Genomic DNA, 15717 nt, shown 5'->3' with positions numbered 1-15717 from the left:
CAATGAGGGACATCGGGACGCCGTATTGTGGGCTCAGCTGATGGCAGGCAACCATCTTCTGTCCTTCACCCTCCAAATCATTCCTTCCCATGTGAGCGAAAGTCCCCACGACTTCGTCTCGAAGTCTGTATTCTTGTTCAATATTTGCCACCAGCATGCGGTGCCTTCTGAAGGCCGCAGCTTTGCTCTCCGCCCATGTCTCTGCATTGGTCATCCCTGATGCTGGAGCCTTAGTTGGCCGACCAGCGGATCCTATTATTGATTATGGTAGAGGTATCCACAATTACTTTGCATCGTGATCGCATCATTGACGATTTCAAGACCCATTAGAAGCCCAACTCAAGTTCGTCCTCAACTCCGTCGAACCTGACTGGGGTTACCCGGTACCCCCGACCTCCCCGCTCTCCTCGTCATTTACTGATCCACGTTAGACCCTCACCCTCGAAGTCGGACCTGCTGAACGGCTTTGCGCCGATACCAACATCAGACTTGACGGTCAGCAATTGACTTCAGAATGGAGTGGGCTCCAAGGTTCCGGAGATGGTATCCTCCCCGCCTACGGAAACGCTCCAATGTCCTGGACCGTCACTTGCCTCTGGGATTCTAGCGACTCTAGCACGGGAGAGATCACCCATCTCCTGACCTGGAGTCTGTCTCAGGTCCATGACCGTCGTAATGTCCCTTCTTTCACCGTCTCATTCAGGCAATCTGAAAAACCCTCAATCGTCCGGTTTGAACCGCATTCTATTTTGCCCACAAGCTCGAATGCCGATTTTGGCGAATGGCGAACACCATCAGTGCCGTTCACTTCTTCAGCTGTTGAACAATTGCAGCCATCCTTGGATGGGGAAATGCCAAAGTCCATCGAGGCCCCATTTCAGCCCGCCCCTACCGAGCAAAAAAGCCTCTCGGCGAAGATTCAAGAATTCAAGCACAGAATCAAGGAAAAGGTCGACAATGTCATCGAAGCTTGCAAGAATATATCTTTGTGTCCCAAGCCGGGTAAAGTATCTTACCAGGGTGATGGACTTTCGATGTATGCGCCAACGTCAACCTATGAGAGTCCTGATGCTGAGCATGACGAGCTTGACGGCGATTCTGAAGCTTACGACGTACTTGAGCCTACACGAGTTGAACAAGCAGGTGCAGCCCAAACAAGGGATCTCAGCCTTGAGGAGTCATCCACTGGTGCAAGCTCGTTACTTCTCTCTGACAGCCGCAACGGCATCCCCTCAGCCGTGATCTTAAAGTCTTTCTTCCTCTCCCTTACCTTGCTCTCTCTCCTGACGTGGGTCATCCTACGATGTCGCGACCCACGACGCCGGGCAGATCGCGCTGCTCGGCGAGAAGAGCGCCGCACTATCCGTCTCTATCGCCGCGCCGCGCGTCATCAAGCGATTAAAAATTGGGTCTGGCAAGCTCGTTTGAGGTACGGTCTAGTCTCTACCACTGTTCTTTATGAGGAAGAAAAGCGATCGCGTGTAGCAGAGCAGGACGCTGTGCTAGAAAAAATGATGGAAGAGGACATTCGCGCTCTTCGCGGTACACACAATGCTGTGACCGCGATGACGGGTGCGACCTTTGCCGCCGAGGAAGGGCGGTCCGGCTTTTCGCTCGCACGTGGAGAGAGCTCCGGGCACAGAAGGCCCAGAAGCATGAGGAGTGTGAGCACACTTCCTGGGTACGAGAGTGAGGGTACCCAACCGCCGGGATACGATGAGCAAGGCCGGCGTGCTTCTATGACCGAGTTCACGAGTGATAGCAGTGTGATATCGACGAGTCCGAGAATTAGTCGCGACGGGACGAATAGCGAGTATGATGAGAAGCTGGAGGAATTCAACTTGAATGATCAGCGCGCGGATGGGATCAGGTCATGATGAAGGTGCCAAGGTATGATGCGGTCGCTTCAAGACGTTTCTGAAGGCTGCTGGTCTGCGCAGGAAGACCGATTGGGACCTGGCTTTGATGTCTCGGGAGACCAGCTGCAACTGTCGGTTTGTGTAAGCGCGAAGAATGCAAGTAATGACTCTTCCGTAAGAAGTCCAAACCCACAGGCTTTTTACCCAGTCGAGTTAGGTGCTGTTAAAGTAATTCTTGGAGTCAATCACTCCCTGTAATATAGACGACGAATCGGAATAGCCAAACAAATGCAACGTTATCAGATGACCCCTTAAGAAGCACGTTCTTCCTTTCCAAAAGTTGTAGATGGAAGAGTTCGCGAGCGCTATGGACTAATGCTGCAATTCTGAAGCCTCCTATATTACAATCTTGATACCCTCAAGTATTTGCACATATACAACAAAAATAACTGTTCCCGTAACGACGGCAGAGTCACAGCGTCTATCCCGCATGCTCCACGATTTCGCTGACCACGGTGCCACTCCTGATAATACTCTTGATCTGCTCTGGCACCGCTCGCTCCGTGTAATCGTCGTCCTCCGTCGCACCAGGCACATTGAGGTTCACACCCGTACACTTCGATGTGAAGATCTCTATCCCTAGGGACTCCTTCGCCAGATATATCTGTGCTCCATCGACTTGATCCAGCAGAAGAGTTGGCAGGCTTCCAAGGACTTGCATCTCGAACTTCGGACTCTTGATCACCTCTACTGAACTTACTAATGAGTCAATAACAAGAGAAACTCCAGTGCAATTGTCTAGCGAGATGGCGTTCGCCTTGCCTACGACCCTTATCGCAGTTTTCGTACACTTCGACACCAGGATGGAATGGCTGATTTGTGCTTCGATCTCCAGCATACCTTGATGGTGGTCGTAGTTCTCGATCAACCACTTGTTGGACTCTAGTTCTTTTTTCGGCGGTTTTTTCGTTCGCATATTTTGTGGCTTGGGCTTCTTGTCCGGCAGAGGTGATTTACCTCGGGAGGAGGATGTAGAGGTTTGAGAGGCGGTGCGGACGGGACCCGAGGGAACAGCGTTGTTACTGCGGAGGGAAGGATTCTTGTGCGTCATTTCTGTAGGGTCGACCTTTTTGAGGTGTGAGGTTACGGACGAGCCGCGGGATATTGCACTGAAGACGGCACCCATATCAGAACCGCTTTTTGAGACACCATTAGGGGCAGATTGAGGAGGATCGTCGAAGGTTGGAAGAGGTGGAGGCGGCGGCGGCGGAGGTGGTGGTGCTGCAATTGAGGAAGTTGCTGGTGACTTTGATGCTGGCTGCTCCGACTGAACCTCCTGCAATGCTTTCTGTGGCTCCATGCCCTTCGGATTCCAGGTGACACCTTTGGGATAATGTTGTTGTACGTAGCTACCTAGGCTTTTGAAAATGTTGTAGAATGCGTTGACCCATTCGACCTGTTTACGGTCTCTGCAGCAGTAGTCAGCAAGCGGTAAGGCTACGTGCATTACGGTCTCCGCACTTCTCCTTATTGTTCTTAATAATTTGATTGCCGTAATATTGGCTACTGCTCAGCATCTCCGTTACGTAGTCCACAGGTTTTGGATCTATTGTGATCCATCCGAGTACAGCAATTCCTTCTGATACTGTAGTCAGGTGAACGAATTGAGATTTCCCGCGATTTGCTTCCCTTATATCATTGACAGCGCCCATCATTGATTGTAGATCCTTCAAAATCTCCATGTAGACGGTCGACTGTATCTCGGGCCTTTTTGATTTGCACGTAATAATCAGAAATTTGCGTTCTGCAGCAAATGCACGTAGCACGGCTGCCGACTGCAAGACGAAACATTAGCATATGCCAGTTCCGGATAGAGCTGACATTGCTGACCTGCTCAGCAACAAGTCCTCCGACCTCTTCGCTGACGTTCACATAGGTCTTCACAACATTGTTTATCATTTCATCAAAATCCTGTACAGCTTGTGGAAGTGATTCATTTGGCTGGTGCGCTGAGGGCGAGGCAACTCGGGCATGGTCATCGTTGAGAATGGTAGCTTGGTGCTGATTTGGAGTTGTTCCATTTGGAACATTTGAGTCTTCAGCCATGGACGGTACCATGTCTTCCAATCGCGATGTTGCAGCCTCGAGCCTGGTTGAGCACGATTAGCCGAGTGTTGGAGATGCTGAGACCTCAAAGAGACAGTCAAACATATGGGATGAATGGATAGGTAAAGTGCAGGTATAAACAAGCACCCAATTGTCCTGACATACCGCTTTATCAGCGTGGTGAGGGAGTTCATTTGCGACATTCTGTATACTGGATAAAGAAGCCTAGGAGGCAAAGAACTGCGCTTTTGCAAAGGTATCCTGTTGTGTTGATGTCAAGACGGTTTGTAGAACAACAGCACTACGATGGGACAAGACTAAGGCAGGAAGAGGTATATATGTCCATCTATACCCTTACTTGATCAGTCAATCGCATATGGAGATGAATGTGAGTGCCTAGAAGCTCACTCCCAGGAACCAGGGAGAGCTGGAATTAAAGCCGACTATCTCCGAGACATCTTAAGGTAGAAAACGTTTGGTTGGCTTTCGAAAATTGGTTGTCACGACCCGACACAAGCAGTTGATCTCATGAAATGTTGGTCGAAATGACTTGAGTCTTTGGTATCGCCTGTGCGGAGTTCATTTCAGACCTTTAAATCGCTTGTCCATTAGCTCTTGTCCTCGTTCGATCACTCACTATGACAAAAAATACTTCTCTCTCTCTGAATGCGTGTAGATACCAGAAAACACTGAAGTTAAGCTTTTAATTAAATGTACCTTTTGTATGAAAGACGTTGGAGGATTTTTGCCATTCCCTAACACGATGAGCGACCTCTAGATTTGAAGCAAAGCACCTAACATGGCGCTGGACATTGTGACTCTTGGAATGCTGACTCTCGGTCTGTGTGCTTCTGCTCTTCCAATGCATTTGAACGATGTCTAAAGCACGGGTGTAGATGACATCGTATATTCCAAGGATGAGGAAGGAGAACAGAAGCCTTCCAGACTAGGTGTGTTGGGCGGAGCTGGGACTTACGCCGTCCTCGGGGCACGTATATGTAACTTCGGGATTTCTCATTTCAGAATCAGTTGGCTTGTACATCGAGGCCACGATTTTCCTTCTCCCGTGCAGGACGAGATTGATGCTTGGGGCACCGCCGTCCGATTCACCGACACCCCTGATCGACCAACCACGCGAGCGAAGAATGTTTACTCTGGGGAACTTCGAGGTTTCGAATTCGTCACTCCAAAGATTCAAGTTTTACACACCATGTTAGATGATGATCAAGTCTCGGCAAAAGTGTTTCACATCATTGGGACCCCAAAACGTTGTATTGAGGCAATTGAGGGTATCAAAGCCCGCCGCAGCTATCTGTGGTCTGAAAATGAGTCCACGAAGCGCAAGACGAACGCTCTATATTGTCGAGAGTATCCAACATTTGTCTGGGAGCCGATGGAACACAGCTGCTCACCAGAAAACTACAGTGACTTTCGTGATGCCATGAAGTTGGTTGATGTTTTCTCGCCTAATGAAGATGAGTTCTTGAAATTGATTGGCGTCAATACTGGTGCGGGCCAGGAGCTGCAGATTGAAGGGCTATGTGACCAGGCTTCGAATGTACTTGCAGACTGCGATGTTGGGATTCTCGTCATACGTTTGGGACCCAGAGGCGTCTTGATCTCGCAATCAGACGACGACAAAAGCGTACGCCATACACTTCTGCCAGCTTACTACGATAGTGCGAGTTCGAATGTCGTAGACGTCACAGGTGGAGGCAACGCCTTTCTCGGTGCGTTCTGTTCGGGTTTTGTAGGCCAATTCTTATCACCAGAGCATAATGACCTTGATAGTGTCGAAATGGCAGGGGTGTTAGGCTCAATCGCGGCCAGCTTCGCCATAGAGCAGATCGGTATGCCGAAGATAGGTGTGATCAAAAACAGAGAAGAGCAAAGTGGCTATGAAGAGGGCTGGAATGGAGAGTCAGTCAAAGCGAGAACCTTGAAATTTCTAGATCGAAATTGCAAGGTGCATAGATGGCGCACGAAACCCGTTTGAGGAAAAGCAAGAATGAGGGAAATGACAGGCGAGTGAGAAGAGCAAAGCTATTGACCATGCCTAATGAGCTTTCAATGCCTCCAGTATTAAGCCAGGCCGGAGTTCGTAATGGGAGCCGGCGATGAGGCCGGACTTGCATCTTTTTCGTCGGAGGCAGGTCTAGAACGATCAAGAGGGTAAGCATAGACGGAGTGGTAGGTAGATCAGTCAATGACATGAAATATATATTGCTCTCTAGGCTCAAACGGAGCTCTATCAAACGCCGAGCGTGCTTTGGATATCGTTCGTATAAATGTCATTGCTGCTTTGCTTCCGCAGCCTCTATAGCCTCTTTTGCTGCCTCTACCCGTTCATGCTCTATTATTTGCCGGCTCCAACTGATGCCTCCTGATTAGCCTTGTATCATTGCGAATCCGATCTTGATTCTCCACATACTATCTTGATGGGAAGAACCTGCCCTTCTCCGGCATCCGATGCCTGTGCTCGTGCTCCGCACTGTATCTAAAAACCAGTGCCGTGATGCCAAACATGACTGTGAACATGATGGCTGTGTTGGCTTTCCAATTGGCTGGTTGCGAGTACCAGCCACCGGCTGGTGACCACACATGCTTGGGATATCTGGGGTGGATTAGCATTTGCGGAGTAGGTCATAAAAGTCGCGCACGGTATCTTTCCCCCAGAAGCCTGCGAAACAGAAGCTCCGGCCGAAGCTCCCGTCTTTATTGAATGGTCTGCTTCTGGCGAGCCGGTCATATTGGTGGTCGATTCCAGTGATGGCAACGCGGCGCTCCTCTTGATAAGGTGGTGAGGAGGAGCAAGATCGCCCAATAAGGCTTAGTCCGGCCTTCAAGGCTTGGCATTCGACATCTCAGCATATGTCTTTAAATATCCATTTCATCGAGGAATAGATGCATACGAATCAACTCTCGATAGAACTCTGAACATGTTTTACACCCGGATTTTTCAAAGCCTCGTGTTGAAAGCGTCATCTCGTGAACCCGATTTTGGGGTGTCCGAGGATTATTGCAAACCGCGAGCTTCATACCTAGACAGAATCAGGAACTATTTTACCCACTATATAAAATAGCCTTTGGCAAGGGCACTATGCCAAAATTGTTTCCCCCAAGCCTATTAGAGAACCCAGGGACCCACGCATTCTGCTTTCAACGGCAGATAACGGACACCAGTTCTCTAAGGCACGATCTGCAAAAATCTGTATGCCTAGGCATTTGTACGGAAGCCTGTGAAGGGTTTGGGGAAGGCATCACGTCAGTAGGTCTTGCTATTTTGCCACCGACCGACTTCCTAGCTAGGACATCTCCTTCTCTACCCTTCTCTACCCAAGAGCTTGTGGAACGATACCAGATCGAGTCTTATTGTTTGTATGTAGAGGGCCGAAGTCGACGGAAACTTCATCCCTCATTCCCCTTTGGATCGAGTACCAAGACATCGGACCCGGGTGGAGAGATAAAAGCCATCGTTGACGGGACAAGACAGCGCTATGCTGGCAAGGAATTGTCCTTGGTGGTTAGCATCCTCATTCCGGGGATTTTCCAGCTATCCAGGCGCTCCTTCCAAGCCTGTTTCAGGGGGTTGTTTGATGGGAAGACGTTGTCGACGTAATGCAACATATTTGCATCTCCAAGCGAGAAGATCTGGTCAAGTCTTGGCCATCCCTTAGCGATGTAATGTTCTGCGTGGGCTTCAGCGAAGACTGCCTACCTCAGCGCTTCGGCCACAGCGCTGGTAGCGACGCCATTCACACCGTCATGGCTGGGGCTCGTCGTCTCACATTCAACGCTAATGAACTGCCTATAGAACTGCGGAGGCAGCGGCTACTTAAACAGTGGTAGCAGCAGCAGCAGCAGCACTAGTAGGGAGTTGGTAAGGATAGCCCCCTCGGCAACAGGACCCGATTTTCTGTATGTAGACAACCACACAAAGTACCAGCGACAACACACAATAGCGACGCCCAAGGACGTTATGAATATATTCATTGCTAATCCTGACCGAATCGCTTCGCTCTCTAACCGTCAGCAACTAAATATTGCCTCCAATGGTCCATTGAGGACAACTACGCTGAGCACACCCGAACCAGTGTAACCACTAACCAGTGCCTCTTGTAAAAGATTATAGTTTTGTTCCTTTGAGCACTGCACACATGCTTTCAAATGTACAGCAATCATCGACTATAGAACGTTTATCTGTAGAATAACGTCATTGATTATATGTTTTCATCAGCGGCGAGCGGGCTAATATCTTATCACACCCATTCGCTCTATCCAGGCTTTCACAATCACGCCGATACAGGTATCACTTAGTCAGAGGTCACAACACTACTACGCAGTGTTATCAGCTCCTCCCCGATATCGATATCGTTGTGGCGACCAGAGCAATGAACACTATTAGAGATCACGAGTTTATAATTTTAGTTGGATGTGTGCTATTTCATTTAGCCCTTCGTGGTCTATTTGGCATGACATTCGATTGTAATGGAGACTTTGCAGTTATCGATTGGTCATTGGCGCGAACCCAGCCGGGGGATTTTTTCCACTTTCTTTGATTCGCACCAGATGGAGGAAGAAATACAGTCTTAAATTTGATTCCTGAGTTCTTCACTACTGTATGAGCACATACTAAGCTCGATTAGAAGAATGTAAAAGCTTATGCTCTACATATTTGCCACTGATGAAATCCTCCGAATAATGGTAGATGTCACACCTCGTTGGCTGCCTTTTCATTTACAAATTGGATCTGGAGTGCAGCAACTTCTTCGGCATCTTTTGTTTCACGGAACATTGAAAACCCATGAGCTCCACCAGGGTAGATTTTCACAATCGCTTCTCCGCCAGCGATCATCCACTTCATACCCATCAGGAAAGTATCGTCTAACAAGGGATCTGCAGTTCCACATAAGAACAGTGCCGCTGGAAGCGAGTTTCCTGGGATAGAGTCTGCCAATGCCTGCATATCCTCATAGAGTGGAGAAACCGAAGCATCTCGTCGATCGCTATCGCTCATGCCGGGCGTGTAAGCATTTATGAAATTGTGTAGCATTTGAGCATTGGTGACTAGCGGTCGGGTGGACTCGGGCAAGGACATCTGGGGTAATCCCAGCGTCAGGTCAAATACACCGAACAGCAAGATGACTCCAGCGAGTCTATGGGCTGGTCTTGATTGTATCAAATGGAATGTCGTTAACGCAGCGAGACAGCCACCCGCTGACTCTCCCGCGATGAAAAGGAGTCGCGCTCCATAGTCTCGTTCCGCGTGATCGACGAGGTACTCAGCGGCATCGAAACAGTCATGGTTTGCAGCCGGGTGTGGATCTTCAGGTGCATGGCGATATCCAACAGAGATGGCTGTGAGCTGGCAGGCGTTGGCGAACATCTGGAGTCGCTCGTCTGAACTTCGTAGATTATTTGCTGTTAGTAGCGAAGACCAGCAACAAGTGCCTCGCAGATTTGAGCGGGATTTGACACGTGTAGCCAACAACTTACATGTACTGTGATCCCAGAACAAATCCACCGCCGTGCATTTGCAAGAAAATGCCTTTGCTCGACTTTCCATTCTCCGGTGGAAACACGCGCAATGGAATGCTTCGACCTGTTTCTCTTGACGGAATTGTCGTATCTCGAGCGCCAGGCAATAGCACTGGCTTTGGCATTATTGTCTCCCCATTATCCGACATTTGTCGATATTTGGCTGCCCCAACATCAATCCATTCAGGCGAGTCGACGCAAGCTTTCTCAACAATGGCATTGATTTGCTTTGTATCTTCCTTGATATTACTAGGATTGAATCTGGCTGCATCGATCGTGATATCGCCTTTCATACTCACGCCGCGCTATTGTTTACTTAGGCTAGAATAGGGGTTGGAAGCAGCCCAAAGCGTTGTTGATACAGAAGAATGTTCGCAGGAAGACGAAGGAGTGTTAAATGCATGCGAGGACGCGATGGAAGCCGGCTTGGCCGAGGATCAGCAAATGGAATGCAACGCTCGCGCATGATTCATTCTATCAAGATACATGAGACAATGAATTGGACCTAACGTCATTGTCTCTATGTACGTTCTGCGTTGCGCTACCGCATAAAAGTCATTAGCGCAGTGCGATGCCGGATGATTGAATCCAAGCTGAGTTTGGGGCAGACAGCTGAAGATGAGGAATATTGAATTAAAAGGCAGATACGCCCTCGCAAGACAACATTGTTCGACGACTCAAACAAGGATTGTTCGCCTTTTCGTATTTCAAAGCTTGTTTGGTAGATGTAGCATTTCGAATGATGCCTTTCTCGGATATCTTTCAGAGAACAAACCAATGTTGCTCACCGCAGAGCCTTTTCAGCGATGGCTTATTCAAATGTATTGAGAAGCCATATACATTATAAATTCATGAGCCCCGGTTCGTGTAAGCTACTGTGCGCAGGCTTCGTACGATGTAGAAAGTCGTTGTCTTGATGGAAAGCTTAATTGCGCTTCGGAATGAAGGGCGGAATTGCCCGCCTAGAATAGAACTAGAACTATGCCATTTAATCGTGCTAGCGCTGTGAATTTATTGATGATCCTTAAAGCCTTGATTTTCTCACACACGGCAAAAATATAAGGAGGAGCTTCAATGAAGACTTTATTCCGGGATATCTAATCTTTACGACAGCATATATGCTATATGAAAAGCTTGCGTCTCCAAGGATGGAGCGGCTGCGTCCTAACGTCGCGCACGAGACCTTCCTTTTGCATTCACAATCAGTATCCATTCCTGTACCGACGTTCACCTCAACAGCATTCAAGATCTACAACAACTGCTGTCCTACGCGAAGATGATGAGAATGGGTTTTCCTCAGATGCAGATTCCTCTAGTGAGGGCTTGAGCCAAAAAGGAGAAGACAAGAATGCTCAGAGGAGATCCATACGATTACTACCCTCACCTCCCCCATTCGCTGCCTTGCATTCGGCTCGACTCGCCGCACTCCATGCACGTCTAGCACTTTCGCCCCGATTACCCATTGAGACTCTGTCGAGATGCCTGATCGATTCAACGGCAGACCCTAACCCTCGCTTCAACAACTCCTCCCTGGCGCTCCTAGGAAACAACCTTCTCACCTACTTCACATCTGAAGCAATACTATGTCGCTACCCTCGCTTACCCACAGCAGTCGCCTTCTCTGCAATGACAGCATACGTCGGGCCGAAGACCCTCGCAGCTCTTGCTCGCCAATTTGGCGTCGAAGCCGCAGCAGAGCCTGGAGGCGAAGTCGATCCTGGCCTCCTACAATTTCGGCGCAAAGAAGCAGGCAATGCTAGCGTTTTAGGTACTGGCTTCCAACTCAAAGAAATTGAAGAACCCTCAGAACTGCTGTCGGCCACTCGCCCAAACCCAGATCAAATGCTGAAAGGTTGGCGGCGGGGCGTCAGCAGCCAGACAATGTACGATGATGCTTTTGGCGAAGTCATATCGCAGACACCTGCGACAGACTCCTCAGGTTCAAGCGCCAAACTCCCCTCCACAACCCACGAATACGCCTCAGCTGACTTTGTCCGCGCCCTCATGGGCGCTCTCTACCTCCACACAGGCATGCGCCAAAGCAAAGTCTTCTACAACGCGCACGTCCTCTCTCGCCACCTCGACATTTCCGCCCTCTTCTCCTTCAGGCAGCCGACGCGCGACCTGGGCAAGCTTTGTGCTAGGGAAGGGTTCGAGCGGCCGATTGCGCGCATATTGGCGGAGACTGGAAGGAAGAGTAGACACCCTGTATTTAACGTGGGAATATTTAGTGGCCGTGAGAAGTTGGGAGAAGGCAGTGGAGGTAGTCTGGATGAGGCGAGGATCAGAGCTGCGATTTCAGCGTTAAAAGGATGGTATCTTTACAGTCCGCTTAAGGTGAGGGTGCCAAGTGAGACAGTAGGGAAGGCAGAGGCGGAATGGGAGCCTGTGTTGATTGATGGGGGTGAAGTGGTCGTCTGATCAGACGCAAGGCACTGAGGGGACATTTTAATCTACCACTGACCATTGACTCTCATGTGTTGCGCATTGTATGAATGCATCATAGGAGTCTGTTATATGTATATCAGCATTAAACATAGCGCAAATACCCTTCTCCACCTGCAGGTGCTCCATTGCATTTTCCTCATTGCTTCTTCAATGTCTTTGAGTATGCTTTGATTCTTTGTTTCTGCATTAAGGGAGCGAAAACTCTTCAGGTAGTCTACATGATAAATCAATGACACGAGCCCTTTCGTGTCAAGTAAGTTATTTACAATGTTTATCTTCAAGGGCATTATACCTCTCCCTACGACCATTCATCGATGCCTCAGATACCAATTATGAGCCAATGACAAGGTTTCACCCGTAAAAGGCGTGGGCACCTCTGCCAACCCCGGCCTTGCAACCGGATGTCGAATATACACTGCGGCGCAAATTCTTGGATGCACCTCCAGGTATCTCGGAATGAATGCAAACGCGCTCATCCACTCTCGCGGCCGCCAGGGCGTCGCGTAAGGCTTTGTGGGATCGCTCGGGTTCTCCTTCGCGCTTTCGAGAGCGTCCCGAAGGGTTTGTAGCTCGAAGGGGGTGAGGGTGGCAACTTCACTTTGGAGGGAGGGCGTCTCTAGTTGTGGGATGTCGGAAGGGCGATTTGTGGCGTCTTGCGGTTTAGAAGTGTCTTTCGAGATGGAGATTCTGTCGATTATTCCTTGGAGTTGGCCACCGAGTTCGCCGATCGCAGAGTCATTGGGGCGGGCGAGTGCTTTCCGGACCGTTCGTTGGAATTCGCGAAGGTCATGCTTTCGTTTTGCGCTAATTGAGGAGGAGAATGAAGAGAGGAACTCTTTGGCCTGCTGCATGAGGTCTTTCAAAGCCACTTTTTGTTGCTTGGTCTGATCTGGACTTTCTTGAGGGGGTTCCTCAGAAGGGACTTTCACGGGGGGTTCCTGCTCCTCTTTCTCTTCAGATTTCTTTTTGAGAGTCTTCGCTTTGATAAGCCTGCCTATCCTCCTCTCTTGCCTTTCCTTAGATGCACCTGTCGCCCACATGACTCGTTCCGGCTCCACTTGAAACATGTCGCCAGGGTTCAATTGATAGCCAGGATATATCATCTACAAGATACCGTGAGTTTCGAAAGCATACTTCTTCAGAATATCTTACCTTCTGGCCGTTGACCTTGACATAACCATGGATAACGAATTGCCTGGCTTGTCGCGCGCTGCTCGCAAACAGGGCTCTAAAAATGGCAGTATCCAGCCGTCGTTCCAGTGGGGCATAGGTCATCATCAAGTGGGGTGTCCTGTACGTTACTTCTCCTCGTTCTCGAGAATCTGCTCCGGATCCTCTCCCAGCTGCTTGTTCTGAGCCATCATGTTGGGCTAGATACTTGTAGTCCATAGGCACTACGGATCGTATGTTGCTCCGGAACATGTGGTACCACCTTTTCTCTTGAATATTTTCGCCGTGATAGGCTCTTGACATAGCTTTTGCTGTCCATTTCTGCTGGAAGAAGGTGCGAGTTTGAGTCTTTTGAGGTTCGGCACGTGCAAGGTTGTATAAATTGTACTTGCTCCAAGATTGACGGATTTTCTTGAAGAGTCAGCAAGCGAAGTAGCCCGAAGACTTGCTATGCATACCAGTCGCTTCAGTCCATATAATTTCCTGCTGCGCATGTCTAGGGGAAGAAGCAATCGTTGTCCAGTTGCTCGTCGCTCCCAATGCATAGAAAATGTATAACCGCTATCCGGAACGGGCTAGCCTAAGGATATCAGTGACCTAGGGGCCATCTCCCCCTAAGCTCCGGGGCCCATCCGCCTAGAGAGAATCTGCGGCGCGCGGAGACAAAATTCTAGCTTCCCATTAAACTTTTTCGCTACTGGAGCTTCTGCAGACCCACTTCTCCAATGATTCACGCCGCCCAAGCTCCATTTGTCCCGCACTGAGTACACATAGACTTGGTCCGCACTTAGGTATCAGCTGTTCATCTACTGAAGATTCAACCCAGCGTTTCCCCACTGTACGGAAAGTTCACCAGCTTGTGTAGCAAAGCCCCACTTCCGTCATTGGTCGTAGCTACTACCGCCAAACATGACCGAGGTCGCAGCAACAGCTGCACCTGTAAACGACGATGCGATCGATTCAGATGTGAAGGAGAACGGAGATACCAAAATGGAGGAAGCCAATGATGAAAATAAACCGGCGAACGAAGATAATACTATTACTGCAGATGAGGTCTCTGTACCAATTCCAGAGTCTGCCCATGAGGAACAGAGCAAATCAAATCGAAAGAAAGGCCTCGATGAAGCCAAACGATATAACCAGAGAAACCGCAATCACAATGACAAGCATAGCCGTCCGCAGCGCGAGAAGCATGACCGCTTCAGTTTCGACAAGAACAGGGGCTCCCATAGGCAAAATATCAAGTTTGATCCCGCCTCACTGCCTGACAGCGATGATCCTGAAGCTATTCGTAAACAAGTGAGATCTCTGGATCTGTCAACGAATGAGTGCTGACATCACAAGGTTGAGTTTTATTTCTCGACCTCAAACTTGCTCACAGATAAGTTTCTATTCACCAAAATGGAGGGTCACAAGAATATTCCCGTACCTATTGATGTCATTTACTCCTTCAAGAGAATGCAGCGTTTCAAACCACGAGAGGCAGTCATTTCTGCATTGAAGGATAGCAATCTTCTGAGTGTCGTCAATGAAGATAATGATGTCCAGCGTAGAGAACCTATCGCTGAGGATTTGACTGGAAAGTCTATGGAAGAAGTTCAGAAAGTCCACGAAGACCAGTCGATGGCCCGATCGGTGTATGCAAAAGGGTTCGGGGAGGAGGAGGCGAGCACTCAATTTGATATTGAAGCTTTCTTTTCCAATTATGGCACCACTAACTCGGTCCGTTTACGTCGTCAAACCGACGGGGTTTTCAAGCAAAGCGTTTTTGTCGAGTTCGATGGTGAAGAACTCGCAACGAACTTTCTTGCAATTGACCCGCCCCCAAATATAAGGATCAAGAATTAAAAGTGATGAGCAAAAAAGAATACTGCGATGAAAAGGTTGAAGCCATCAACGACGGCCGCATCCGAAGAAGAAGTCCCGATGATGGGAGAAGAAGCGGTTTCGACGAACGCCGTCGTAATCATGAACATCGTGATCTCGGTAGACACGATGACCGAGATTGGAGACTGCGAAGGCAAGACGATGCTGCAGAGGGTTTTCCAGAACGTCGAAACAAGGGCTCTAGACATGAAAACAAGAGAGGTCGTGGACATAGAGGCTTTGGAAGTTCGGGTAGAGGACGAGGTGGTCGCGGGCGGGATAGAGACAGGGATGGCGAGCGAGAGAACCATGAGAAGTATTTTATTTGCTCCGCAATGCAGGTTCCAACTGACAAAGCAATAGGCGTTCTGCTAGCAAGGATTCGAAGGAAGATACGCAAGCAAACGCTGGGAGCAAAGACACTGATGTTTCGAATGCACCGACGTCCGAAGACTCCAATATGCACGCTGAAACCCCCGCATCTTTAAAGAAGCGGCCTCGCGACGAAAATGATGGAGCGGAGGATGATAATGAAGTTGCGGCAGAGGTTCCATCAAGCAAACGTGCGCGAGAGGACATCGAGGCTGAGGTTCGGAAGGAGCCAGAGGTATTAGATGCAGGATTGGTCGCTTCGAAAAAACGCTCACGGGAGGATGACGATATTGGAATCGGAAACGAGCCTAAAAGGGTCGACGTGAAGGAGGGATGAGAGATCGAGTGTCAGTCTGTA

At 49.2% G+C, this 15717-nt stretch overlaps 8 protein-coding genes across 8 annotated transcripts; 5 read left to right on the top strand and 3 right to left on the bottom strand.

Moving 5' to 3' along the window:
* Positions 1-572: 572 nt before the first annotated feature.
* On the top strand, positions 573-1877 carry KY384_008707 (uncharacterized protein; the record flags this gene model as incomplete). The annotated part of the gene is made up of 1 exon (XM_044817195.1): positions 573-1877. The coding sequence occupies one exon, from the start codon at positions 573-575 to the stop codon at positions 1875-1877; it is 1305 nt and encodes a 434-aa protein (XP_044665790.1).
* Positions 1878-2340: 463 nt separating this feature from the next.
* Positions 2341-4168, bottom strand: KY384_008706 (uncharacterized protein; the record flags this gene model as incomplete). Its single annotated transcript, XM_044817194.1, has 4 exons — positions 2341-3328; positions 3381-3694; positions 3750-4008; positions 4131-4168. 4 exons carry the CDS (start codon positions 4166-4168, stop codon positions 2341-2343), a joined length of 1599 nt encoding a protein of 532 aa, XP_044665789.1.
* A 596-nt stretch (positions 4169-4764) lies between these two features.
* Positions 4765-5961, top strand: KY384_008705 (uncharacterized protein; the record flags this gene model as incomplete). The annotated part of the gene is made up of 2 exons (XM_044817193.1): positions 4765-4808; positions 4851-5961. 2 exons carry the CDS (start codon positions 4765-4767, stop codon positions 5959-5961), a joined length of 1155 nt encoding a protein of 384 aa, XP_044665788.1.
* A 2715-nt stretch (positions 5962-8676) lies between these two features.
* On the bottom strand, positions 8677-9351 carry KY384_008704 (uncharacterized protein; the record flags this gene model as incomplete). The annotated part of the gene is made up of 1 exon (XM_044817192.1): positions 8677-9351. One exon carries the CDS (start codon positions 9349-9351, stop codon positions 8677-8679), a length of 675 nt encoding a protein of 224 aa, XP_044665787.1.
* A 1277-nt stretch (positions 9352-10628) lies between these two features.
* Positions 10629-11924, top strand: KY384_008703 (uncharacterized protein; the record flags this gene model as incomplete). Its single annotated transcript, XM_044817191.1, has 1 exon — positions 10629-11924. One exon carries the CDS (start codon positions 10629-10631, stop codon positions 11922-11924), a length of 1296 nt encoding a protein of 431 aa, XP_044665786.1.
* A 335-nt stretch (positions 11925-12259) lies between these two features.
* On the bottom strand, positions 12260-13615 carry KY384_008702 (uncharacterized protein; the record flags this gene model as incomplete). The annotated part of the gene is made up of 3 exons (XM_044817190.1): positions 12260-13054; positions 13104-13532; positions 13580-13615. The coding sequence occupies 3 exons, from the start codon at positions 13613-13615 to the stop codon at positions 12260-12262; spliced, it is 1260 nt and encodes a 419-aa protein (XP_044665785.1).
* A 415-nt stretch (positions 13616-14030) lies between these two features.
* Positions 14031-14969, top strand: KY384_008701 (uncharacterized protein; the record flags this gene model as incomplete). The annotated part of the gene is made up of 2 exons (XM_044817189.1): positions 14031-14420; positions 14472-14969. The coding sequence occupies 2 exons, from the start codon at positions 14031-14033 to the stop codon at positions 14967-14969; spliced, it is 888 nt and encodes a 295-aa protein (XP_044665784.1).
* A 5-nt stretch (positions 14970-14974) lies between these two features.
* KY384_008700 (uncharacterized protein) lies at positions 14975-15696 on the top strand (the record flags this gene model as incomplete). Its single annotated transcript, XM_044817188.1, has 2 exons — positions 14975-15303; positions 15351-15696. The coding sequence occupies 2 exons, from the start codon at positions 14975-14977 to the stop codon at positions 15694-15696; spliced, it is 675 nt and encodes a 224-aa protein (XP_044665783.1).
* Between the last annotated feature and the right edge of the window lie 21 nt (positions 15697-15717).

The sequence above is a fragment of the Bacidia gigantensis genome, assembly GCF_019456465.1.
Source record: "Bacidia gigantensis strain McMullin 20006 chromosome Unknown contig_304, whole genome shotgun sequence".
In the NCBI taxonomy this organism is placed as follows: domain Eukaryota; kingdom Fungi; phylum Ascomycota; class Lecanoromycetes; order Lecanorales; family Ramalinaceae; genus Bacidia; species Bacidia gigantensis.
This window is presented reverse-complemented; position numbering and strand designations above follow the sequence as displayed.